The 12,369-nt window shown below is 38.2% G+C and overlaps 1 protein-coding gene across 1 annotated transcript; it reads right to left on the bottom strand.

Moving 5' to 3' along the window:
* Positions 1-1,172: 1,172 nt before the first annotated feature.
* lgi2a (leucine-rich repeat LGI family, member 2a) lies at positions 1,173-9,992 on the bottom strand. Its single transcript, XM_081359590.1, has 8 exons — positions 9,706-9,992; positions 9,445-9,516; positions 8,475-8,546; positions 8,032-8,103; positions 7,875-7,946; positions 7,308-7,477; positions 4,360-4,524; positions 1,173-4,280 (listed from the first exon to the last, which is right to left on the bottom strand). The coding sequence occupies exons 1-8, from the start codon at positions 9,924-9,926 to the stop codon at positions 3,463-3,465; spliced, it is 1,662 nt and encodes a 553-aa protein (XP_081215716.1). The 5' UTR covers positions 9,927-9,992; the 3' UTR covers positions 1,173-3,462.
* Between the last annotated feature and the right edge of the window lie 2,377 nt (positions 9,993-12,369).

Genomic DNA, 12,369 nt, shown 5'->3' on the forward strand with positions numbered 1-12,369 from the left:
TTTGCTTAGCATTCACAATGGCTGCCATCCGAACCCTGGTGCGCACCAAACAAGGTGCGCACCAGGATATATGAATGCAATGATATCGAATGATATATGAATGCAATACGAACCAAAGACATGTAAATGAATCAAAATGGCAAGATGAGACCCTAAAAAGGACAGAATGCTCACGCATTCCTGTTTTTTTTCTCATCATAGGTACGATGTTGCCCATCACAGGGATCAGAACCGGATCTCATTGCAGCAGATCTTCGTTTTTGTGTGTGACGGAGGGATTCCTGTCATTGTTTTGACTCCTTTACACATTTTAAAAGCTCTTCACAAGTTCCCACCTGGTCAAAATACCATCATATGTAGGCTACGCACATACAACGAGTGCATTTAGCCCAGCACACAGCATTGTTTTGGGTGTTGAATAAGGTCCTTCTCCAAATATAGGCTACGTCATAAAAGCTGTATCCTTATCCCTGGACGTATCCCTATGCCTTTAGGTTCGGTATCTTGAGGTTATTCAGTGTTAAAAATGCCAGAATGCTAAGCGGACCAGGACTAAATGTTTTTTTTTTTTTGGTCCAGACAAAATTAACCAAACTACACGTATGAACACACCCTTATTCAAATGAAACACACAAACAGAGCAATCACACAAGGGTTCGTTTTAATTGAACAAAACATGCCAAGTGTGAACACACCCTTATTTTAACACACTTGTTATCAAAATAAGTTTTACATTCAATATTTATGTCACTAGTACTTAAAGGTGCAGTAAGAAATTTCTGAGAATTACTGTTGATATTTGAAATCAACCCAAACAAGCACACACACACACACACACACACACACAACTTCATTGCTCCATCCCCAAAATGCACAAACACGCAATGCAAGTGGATGTCTCTTTTTCATAGCTGAAGCTGAAGAATGAACGACAAGAACAAAAAATGAACATAGAGTGCTCAAGAGTATATATAAGCAAGTGTTTGTTGTTAGTCGCCAGCAGCACACCAGCTCCAGACAAACAATGACACTCAAAACTAGAGGTCAACCGATATGGGGTTTTCTCTGACCGATGCCGATATTTAGAAATCAGGGCAGACGATGGCCGATATATGATGGCGATTTTTTTGGCCGATATGTTTGCCCGTTTTTTTTTTTTTTTTTTTCATATCATAAAAAACAGTTAAGTAATAAAAAAGTTATACAAAAAACTGCTTAAATTAAACATTTATTAAACAACACAAGCCTCTCCAATCAGTGCACTTGTATAAATTAAATTAAAAAATATGTATACATTAAATATTAAATACAGGTCATCAAAAATCTAGAGTTAATAAATAAACTTTTGGATGGAAAAAAATAAAGTTTTAGTGCACAAAACTGGCCGTCAGTCCTCTTATCAGCATGAAAAACTACAGTTTTATTCAATGGATTATATGCTGAAGCCTCAAAAGCAAGCCAAGACTGCTTCCTTTAAAATCACTAAAACGCTGTCGCTTTGTCAGTTCATCGCGATCTCACAAAGTTCCGTTATGATCAGTGAAGATGATCTGATTGGCCATTGTCTGTGATTGTCTACATTGCTCACTGCTGCAAAAACACATTGAAAATAGATTCATTTGATGTTCTCCAGAGCGTAAACACAAATGCGCGGGAGCGTTTGGCAAATCTGTTTTGCCAATATATTATTACAGTATCAGCAGAGGGTGCTCTTGCTTGTGTTTGACGCACCCCTGTAGAAGCGTGCCTGGCTGAAGCTGTGTGTTAACAAGGCATGGCTGCAGAGTGTGAGTTGCTCCATCTCACACGCAGCCTCAGAGGGAGAGAAATTCTCCGGGACAGAAACAGAATTGATAACGTTGGAGATTATCTATACAAAACAGGCTACTATAATAATATAGCCGCTGGGCTCGTTACCAGGTATTGTTACCCGCGGCAATGTCACGTGTTCCACAACAATGCTTAGCTGCTCACAGATGCTCCTGCCTATTGATCGGCCTAATTTGCAGCACAATCGGCCGATGATGAATAATAAAAAAATTCCAAAAATAAGCTTGATTAATCGGTAGGCTGATCAATCGGTCGACCTCTACTCAAAACTGTCTTGTTACTATAGCTAACATCACAACAACAGCATATCTTGATTCTGTGAAACATACCAAAAACCAATGTTACTCACATATGGTTAGCAGAAACAACACAACCTCTTCGTTAATTTTCAGCCCTTCCCGCTTCTGTCTCTCCAGCGCTGGAAAGCTTTTCTAATATTAACGCTGATCTTAAAGCTCTTGCCTGATCATAACCCTTCTTTTCCCAATGATATTCCGCTGACCTTTTCTCTGTTGTAATGTCTCTCAGCTATCTCTCTTTCTACAGTCCTTCTTCAAATCTTCCTTTTGTTCACTCTCTCTCCTCCCCCATCATGAGTGGACACGCCCCCTACTGCGGATTGGTTACCAGTGTGTTTTGGTGCTCGGTCCGATCCACTTTCAACAGCGTTTCTCAGAAATCGCTTACTGCACTTTTAAAATAAAACACTGTTTACATTCATTGTACAGCGCAAAAAAATATGTCTTTGACAGATGGATGTTGAAGTTAATGAGATTAAGTTACTTTCTGTATTAATTAGTATGATGGTTTTAAAGGTTTATGCTTTTGACAATTTCCCTGTATTTAAGCAAAGATTCTCTTTTTCATTCACGAAAGGCTTGAATTCAATATACCCAACCACATAAACCCACATTTCTGCTTAATGACCACACAGCTGAAATTTAAGTTTTGATTTGCTTCACTCTGAACAGATCCTAATAAATATGATAGAGGCGAATCTTTTAACTGACTAATTACTTGACATTACAACTTAGACCATTGACCAAAAGAGAGATATGATTTCAATAAATGGTGAACAAGGAGGTAAAATATTACTTAATATTTCTAAAGATAATAGGACTGCATTTGTCACCTGTGTCACTTGTCGATCTGCATGCCAGCTCTGAAGATTGTATTTTTTTTAATGTTGCAGCCATCATGCATGCTATCAGCTGTTGCATACAGATATTTGAAAGGCTCTCAAAGGTACAGTATATATCGTTATGTAGAGTGATTTAGATTGTTACAGGTGACAAGTGCAACTCTTTTACGCAGTCCTTGCACCATACTTTCGGCAGAAATGTTCTCTGATTCAGCAGGGCTGAGGAGTTGTTATATATATAATACTTAACAATTCTAATATAGTACAACAGAAAAATGTCAGGGCCTTCCCAGAATCTATGTAAAACAACACAGATGCATGATGTAATACTTATTTTACTATGAACCTGATAATTCCATATTCCATTTGCTTCCCAGATGTCTCTCTCGTTACAAAACCCACTAATTGAATTACCCAGAAAAATGTCCAACTGCCAAAGGAGGGGTTGCTGCTGAGCAGACGTGCCTCAATAACTGTGTCCACAATAGCACTCAAAGGCTCAGATCAATGATGATATGCTCATAGATCTGTGTGTTGCCCTTAAAACTGGAAGCAAATACGAAGTCCCTCCGGTCAGTGGAGACCACGGTGAAGGAACGTGGAGCCTGGATGTAGACTTCCTTGAAACGCTCAAAAACCTTCTTCTCAGCATCCCAAATATAGATCTGCGAGAAGGTGTAGTCGCTTCCCAGAGCCAGGTAGTTCCTCTCTTTGAAGGAAAAAGGCTGCAGGATCATGGAGCCTCTTGAAGGAAGGGCCTGAACCTCAGAAAACTCCTTAGCAGTCCAACGCAAGACTTTGGAGTCACCGATGTACCGGGTCATGGCCAGATAAAGCTCCTCCTTGATCCAAAAGGCCTTGACAGCAACTACATCTTCCATGTTAGGGATCTCACCCTGCAAAGCAAATTTCTGAGTGCTCCTGCTCCACTGATAGATGACCGGAACTTGGGAACGACTTGCAAGGATAAGATGGGCCTTACCATCTAAATTGACAAACTCTGCATCTGTATCACGAAACCATTCATGAAGGGACTGGTAGGAGTAGAAGCCCTTGTCGTTCCATTTGTAGAGAGTGGACAGACCAGCCTTCGAGCTGTCAGCGATGATGAAGAACCAGTCGTTACCAATCTGAAAGGCCTCGATGTCATTCGGTTTGGAAATCTTAGATACCTCAATGTCCTGAAACTTTGTGAACTTGCTTTGGTCTTCATCAAACTTATAGATGTGGGAACCACCAAAGAGTTGAGCAACAATGACAAAGACCTGGTTCTGGATAATCACAGACTTGCAGCCAACAATGGACTGACCTGAGATGAAAGAAAACACACTGCATGAGATTTGTTGCATCATACAATCATTAATATCATGACTTTACCATGAATGCACCTGTGATGTTGTCATAACTCCTGAAGTTCATCTCGATGTGGTCCCATTGGAGCACCAAGCAGCTCTCTGCATTAGGAGCAGCGATGGCCACGTACACGTCGTTCTTGTGGGAGAAGGTGTCCACAGACAAAGACTCCGTAGGCACAGAGTGGAGAGGAATGAAATCTGGCCAACATATGGTAAAATGACATCTCAGGCTATGTCCACATTAATCAGGATATATTTGAAAATGCCATTTCAAAACACTCTTCGTCCACACTAGCGTTTTTAAGTGTTTTCCAAAAGTGGCTTAAATCACCATGCTGCGCATGTGTTAAATATCATTAAAGCTCCCTGAGGTGATACCAAGAAACCAGACATAATACAGTTCTCACGCTATTCTTCTAAAATATCCAACTACTTACTGGTGTTTCCAGGTCCCACTGGATTGCCATTTCATGTATGGTCTAAAAGGACAATTGCCCTCGTGTTTTGCAGCAGGACAGCAATTTTGAGTACATTATCTTTGCAGAAATGTAATATAAAGTAACATTTATCTTTAGCAACACTATGAAAGTGAATAGCAGACAGAACAATGCAGTTATAACCATATATATATGGTGCAATATGCGTAACATGACTAAACATGCATCATCGGTTTCAGTCCACACTACAATGCAAAAATGGCATTTTCAAATGTATCCACTTCGGAGAGCATCTTCAAAAAGCTCAGTTTTCATTGGAAAAAAACATCATCTCAGTGTGGATGAAAGGCCAAAACATGGAGGAAAAGCATTTTCAAAAATTATTTTATCCGGATTAATGTGGACATAGCCTTAGTAACTTTACTACTAAGTAGTAGTTTTGTATCTCATGATTAGCTGCATGAAACACCTGAAGACATACCCAAGGAAAGTATTCTTTGTAAGACATGAAACGTGTCAATGAAATACGACATTTTGTAAAATGCAATAAAATCAAGAATCTGTAATTTGTTAATTCTCTTAAACCTTCATTTGACTGACAAAAGTATAAAGACAATATTTCCAATGTTTTCACAGACCAACTTAATTTTATTTTGTAAATGTAAACAAATTTTGGCTCCAAAAAAGTTGGGACAGAGGCTAAATAAAAGTGAAAAAATGAACGAATATCCCAGTTAAAGTGTTTTGAAACAGTCCACAATTAGCAGGTGAATTTGTGAGGGTATCATTATTGGGTATAAAGCAAAGATGGGCCACGGCTCACCACTTTGTGCCAAATATCATGAGAGAATTGTCAAACAATTCAAAAATCATTTTTCTCAATGCAAGATGGCAAAGAATTTAGGTGTTTCACTATCTACCATACATAATATTGTGAAAACATTCAGGGAATCTAGAGAAATCTGTCTGTGTAGGGCAAGGGAGGAGACCTCCGTTGTATGTGCGTGACCTTTGAGCCCTCAGTTGTCACTGCATGAGAAACCATCATGCTACTCTGTTAAATACAGCCACATGTGCTCAGGAGTACTTTAGAAAACCATTGTCACTTAACAGTCTGTCGCTGCATCAAGAAAAAAATCTACTTCATCATAGTAGAACATTCATAGTTCATCTCAGATGCTCCAAAAAACAGTGCAAATATGTGCTTTGGTCAAATGAGTCCATGTTTCAGTTTGTTTTTGGAAAAAATGGACATTGAGTTCTCAACCCGAAACCCATTCTCAAAGATGAAAAGGACTATCCAGACTTTCATCAGCAACAGGTGCAAAACGGTTACCCTGGAAATCCAGAGTTCTTGCAAAAGCACAGTTGAATTTGCTCAGCGAGTTTACTCTGGCGTTGAGTAATGATGCTCATTAAACATGCCCTTGTAGCCGAGCTGCACCAATCACATCAGGTTATCTGATATAGGCGGGCCAGAGGCGAGCTAAACACATGACGACAGCGCCAAAGTCATTAGTAAACATTGCAAGATGGCTATGGATAAACACCAGTTGTTTGAAATGGCTTTGGCCGCTACAATGAACAAGTTAGACTTGGCTTTTTATCTAAAAGAGGATCAGAAGACGCCGCTCGAATCGTTCCTTTGCTAGAAGGGCGTTTTTGCTGTTTTGCCGACCGGATACGGCAAGAGTCTAATCTACCAGTTAGCTCTGCTGGTAGCTAAGCGGAAGGGGCTTGTTGTGATTGGTCGTAGTGTTATCCAATTGCGTGCAGTGAGATTTTCAAATGCATGCTTGGTTCTGATTTTCATTAGTCGATGCCAGACCATTAATCTTTCAGATTTAGGTCTGGATTTCCAGGCTACAAAACGGTATGGGTGACTTGCATGTGTGAAGGTACCATTGATGTGGAGGCATATATTGGGATTATACAGAGACATACTGCAATCAGGATGACATCTTTCCTGGGACGCAAGACAATGCCAGTTCTCTTTGTGCATGTGCTAAAACAGTGGTTTATTAGAAACTCTACACCATAGAGTGCATGTGCTTGACTGCCTGTCTGAAGAAGAAAATTAACAAATCACAGACTCTTGATTTTATTGCATTTTACAAAATGTCAAAACTTTTCTGGAAATGGGGGTGTATTTCCAAAAGTAACTTCTTATTGAATAAATGTAAATGTTTTCCAATCCATTGGCTTTTAAAGTCGATGAAATGGAAGTGGCAACAGATCTTTTCTTCTGTATTGTGATGTGCATCTTAGTGTAATGGATTATCGAAAAAGCAAAAATGTGTTGCAGAAGTCCTGCATACTTTACATAAACTGAGAGAAGTCTGTCGTTTCACCTGAAAGTCCTGTTACGACATGTTGACTAAACAATACCAGGTCAAAAATCCATAAAAGAATTTAGAAATGTTACCGAATTGTTTCTACTGGTGAATAGCTATAAACAACAAACAAAAGGCACTGGATTGGATTTATAGTCTGAAAAGGCTTACACACACAATACCAAGCATGCACACACGCTCATTCACATACCTGTAGAGATACACTCGTTATGTAAGCTCGCCATGTCATTGAGCCGTTTGCCCTTCATCTCCTCAGGACCGGCGCAGAGGACGTCTGATACAGTGGCATTCGTGCTCTTTAGCCACATCATCAACCATTTCGCCCGGCAGTCACACTCAAAAACATTACCCCTCAGGTCTCTGCAAGGAAATACATAGGAACAAAATCAATCAACAAGCATGAATAGATTAATATATTGTGCCCCTTTCTGTAGGTTTAAATATAGAGACTTTCCCCCAGTTTCAAAGATAAGGCTTAAGCTATTCCCAGACTAAAATGCATGTCTGAGCTTTTTTAACTGAAAGCAACTTGCACTGAGACTGACATATCTTAAAATATGTCAGTGCGATTGTTTTGTCTCAAGATGCACACCAGTCATGTTACTAAGGCACGGTTCTAAAAGCTACTTAAATGTCCTAGTTGTACTAAAGCCTAATCCTGGCTTAATTGAAGCCCTGTCTGTGAAACGAGGAACATATCATATTCAGTAAAGTCTACTACAATGCTAAGTAAGCATTTGCAGAAATTCAGACTCACAACTCTATCAATGATTCCAGATCAATGAATAGCTCTCTGGGCAAAGCTTTAATGTTGTTGTTTGCCAAAGACCTGTGAGGGAGACAGCAACACTTTAGAGTAATGTACAAATCAAATAATTAGCAGCGGTACATTAATTGATTGTAATAAAACATACAGATGAGTCAAATCCCTAAGTCCCCTGAAAGAGTATTTTGATGTTGTCTCAATCTTGTTGTTTTCTATAAACCTAAAGAATGGAGAGAGAAATAAGAGTAAAAGATAATGGTCAGTTTACATGATATGGAACCAGGATGATCAACTGAACCATTAATAAAGTAAACTGTGAGAAATATGCTATACAATTAAGTAAATCAAATAAGATAAAAGCATTTTAATTAAATATATATAGAATACATTTAGGATTATTATGCATTCAGATGTTCAAAGACTGTGTGCATATCTTCAATATGTAAACAAACACACATAGAACTTCAGATATCACTTGCAGCTTCCCAACATATCTTGGTTTACTTAAAATACTTTAGACCTTCCATTCCTATAGCAACAGTATTGCAATAGACATTTATATACATAACTAATCCTTAAAAGAAAACTTACAGGTACTCAAGGTGCGGAAGGCCAGAAAATGCATCATCCCTTACTGTAGTGAGGGCATTGGAGTTCAGCAACCTGTCAAAGTTTACAGTCACAACCATTATCAATGATCATTATCAGGCTGAGGGTTTACATTGCAGTGCTATTTAAATGGAGTGTTTTGCACAGTGTTTCGATACACAAATAAAACTTGCCCTCTCACTCAATGAGTGCCAGGGCAGGCACATATCTCTCTATATCCCTAAGTCAGTGTATCAAATCGCTGACATCCTACATTACGCCAATGACAGAATGGAAAAGACACTATGTTCTCACTCAGTGTCAAAAAGGGAACGGGAGGAAAACTGTCACTTTCTGAAAGCAAATGTCCCCTGACTTTTTAAATAGCTATAGGGGGGATTCAAAGAGACCTTCCAAACGTAACCTTCATGTGTAGGAGCATTGGATTCCAGTGCTAAATAGCTCAAGGCAAAACACGTTTAACAAATTGTGCAATATGCATCTAAAGCAACTAGATACTTACTCAAAGGGCTGAATGCATTTTTATAGGTCAAAATATTTGCTTTCATTAAATTAAGACAGCTATTTTTAATTCAGAAAGCAGTTTATCCAATAGTAAGGTCAACTGAATATTTTTGGTTTTGCATAATAATTATATAAAATAATTTGCATAATAATTTGGTAGGTAAAATAATTGTTTTTCTTTTTGCGATACTACCGCCATGTAAATTTATCAAAACAATTAGCTAAACTGTATTTCAGCTAAAAAGGAAAAGATAATCACCAAAAGGAGACAGTGGATTTAAGTTTATAGCAAATATGATTTCTGTACAAAAATCGGAGCGATTTTCTAGCTAGGCCTACTATAAAAAATCTAAATTCTTCTACAAATGTAAGTTAATGAGAAGAACAGTTTACAAGAGAATTACTAGCATGCTATAGACATTTGCTTAGTCAGATGGGCTTCACTTACAGTAACTGTAAGGACGGCATGTGTGAGAACATCGCCTCCTTGACCTCAGAGAAGGTCCCATTCACAATACTCCTGTAAAACACCGGCCATATGAGACATTCAGTGCAATTCAGACACAAAATATGTTACATAGCCTAGATTATAACGGCAATGTATGACTGAATATGGTCATGCAAATGCTTTGTTTCCAACTAAGCTCTGAATTCAAGCACAAGAATACAACCCACTAAATGGTCTAATAGAGAAAAACGAGTGACTTACAGTGAACTGACATCGTTGGGAATGGATCGCGGGACATGCGAGGACCCGACGCAAATGATAGACTCCTTGGAGCAGCTACATGAGGACGGACATTTAAAAACCCTTTTCCCCGTGTTCCCTAACGGGGCCAGGTATAACAGTAGCGCCGATATAATCACGACAGTCCGCATGTTGTTTGTCAGGCTCGCATGTGTGAATCCGGAGAAGATCTCGGTCGCCATCCACCCTGCAGTATGAAATGCAGCACTGAAGCGCCTGACATCAGCAGTTCGGCTGCAGAGCTCCTCTCGCGACTTATTTATTTATTAGGGCGACCAATAACGGTGGATGATGGTTAAACAGCCTCGATGATGATGATGACTACTTTTATAGCTGCATGCATATCGTTCTCGGCCAATATTCATTTAGCAATTCTGAAATGCAATCCTTCTAAAAAAATAATAATAAAAAAAAGACATTTTCTCTTCCATTTTAGAGAACCGAAAGACTTTTCCTCTTGTAATTTCAAAAACCATCAAAGCCCCCATGAAATCACTCACGGTTCAATTTTCTTTTTCTGTGGTGATGTATTTCCTAATAAAAACAGGATTTTTGGGCGGAATAGGCTATAGAAGCACCCGTAAATTACAGCCATGAACCATGATTTGCTACTTGCTGTAGGCCAGTCATTTTCAGAAATATTGCAAGTAGCTACAAATACATAATAGCTAGGCTACACTATAAAAATGCAGCTGTGTAACTAGCACAGATTATTAATTCCATGCCAAAACATTTTGCAACACAACAATGGGCAAAGTTGTTCTTGCATCACTAGAACTGGCCAAGCTGCATTCGCAAACAATTCTAAAAATAAAGGTTCCAAAAGGGTTTTTTTCACAGCAATAACATATTAGCAGCATTTTTAGTTCCCCAAAAAATCATTCAGTGAACAGTTCTTAATGGAAACCATTATTATTATTTTTTAATGATGTCTTACCTTTCTGAGGCTTGATAGTGGTAGTTGTGTAGATGTCAATGGGGAGACAGAAAGCTCTCAGATTTCATTAAAAAGATCTTCATTTGTGTTCCGAAGATGAATGAAAGTCTTATGGGTTTGGAACAACATTGGGGTGAGTAATTAATGACAGAATTTTTGGGTGAACTATCCCTTTAAACAATTTCTTTAATGATTAGTGAGTATATGTAACAAATTCTGCATTAAGAGAACTTCTGTGGACAGTTTGGCAGTCTCGCTGTTATAAAATCGTCAGCATTCTAACATCTATTTAACTGTCAAAACAATGCATTACCTAAATGCAAAAAACACATGCTATTGTCAGCAGCCTGTTCTATTACCGCTTTTAAAGCACTTGAAGTTAAAGTAGGTGATAAGTCAATGAGACACGTCCCTCAGATATTGATGACTGAGAGTAAACAATAAGAGTAAAACATCTGGAGTGATCATCTTTTAAAATTATCTGTAATTTTGGAGATAAACAATATAGATTTAGAGTTCTACAGTGACTGCACACCTCTTAGCTGGCTATATTTTTCATTAATTTACTTTAAAAAGCTGGAAACTATGGAAGCTTGTATCCGCTGCGGAATAAAAAATAAATAAAAAGGTCATTTGCAATTTTTAATCTCACAATTCTGACTTTTTTCCCTCACAATTTCAAGTTTATATCGCTCAATTCTGACTTTATAACAAGTTGCAAGTTATCGCAATTCTAACTATTTCGAAACGATGAGTTTATAACTAAAAATTCTGCATTCTGCATTGCATTCGGACCGAATGCAGTGATTGGACGAATATTTTTTGGTCCAGAGACTTCTACAGAAAATATATGCACATTTTTAAATATTTAGACCACTTCTATAATTGATTGCCATCAGGATTTTCAACCAGAATAACAAAAAGTGTTTATGAAAAAAAAATGCCTACCATACCTTTAAGAGCAGTCATAAACACAGAGTGATTGATGATGGGAGGAAAAGGATAAGTGTAGCCTAAGTGAGAGGAAAAATCGGTGTCAGCAAAACCAGTAAGATAAACAGTAAAATAGTTTTTTACTAAGAGACATAGCTTGTTGAACAGATGGAATATGGATGTGGAGTGTAGCAGAGGGATCGGTGGATGAAGATGGCAGAGTGAGAGAACAGCAGAGGTTGATCCGACATAAATCATTAACAGAAATGCTGCTGGACTGCACATAAAATGCATTACAGAGCAGGATGAGAAGCTGATTCAACACCTCTGACGTGAAAACAGATACTGTGCACCTTCCTCTGAACAGATGTTATTAAACATGCTGGGCTATTGTGTGGAGTTGAGACTTTAAACACTGCATTGTGCAACCACTTTGTGAACTTTAACGTCCATTCTTTAAAAAAATAATACTCCAAATCTTTTTTATAGGTGTTTTGAGTGATGATACAGAATGGTACATTGATGAGAGGGTAAACAGTAAAACATTGTCCATTATTAAACCTTCAAATGGACAAGAAACAAGCAAACAAATCGGAAAGGTAAAATAAAAGAAAAGAAGAAAAGAAGTTCCTTCTAATTGCAGGCAAATATTATTCATTGTCAGTTACTGGTGAGCAAGATAGGCCTTTAATTTTAATTTAATTTCAATTTTAATTTTTTAAGAGCAACAACCTTGCGATCTTGGGCTGTCAATG

Source organism: Scardinius erythrophthalmus (genome assembly GCF_964197995.2).
Source record: "Scardinius erythrophthalmus genome assembly, chromosome: 2".
Classification (NCBI taxonomy): domain Eukaryota; kingdom Metazoa; phylum Chordata; class Actinopteri; order Cypriniformes; family Leuciscidae; genus Scardinius; species Scardinius erythrophthalmus.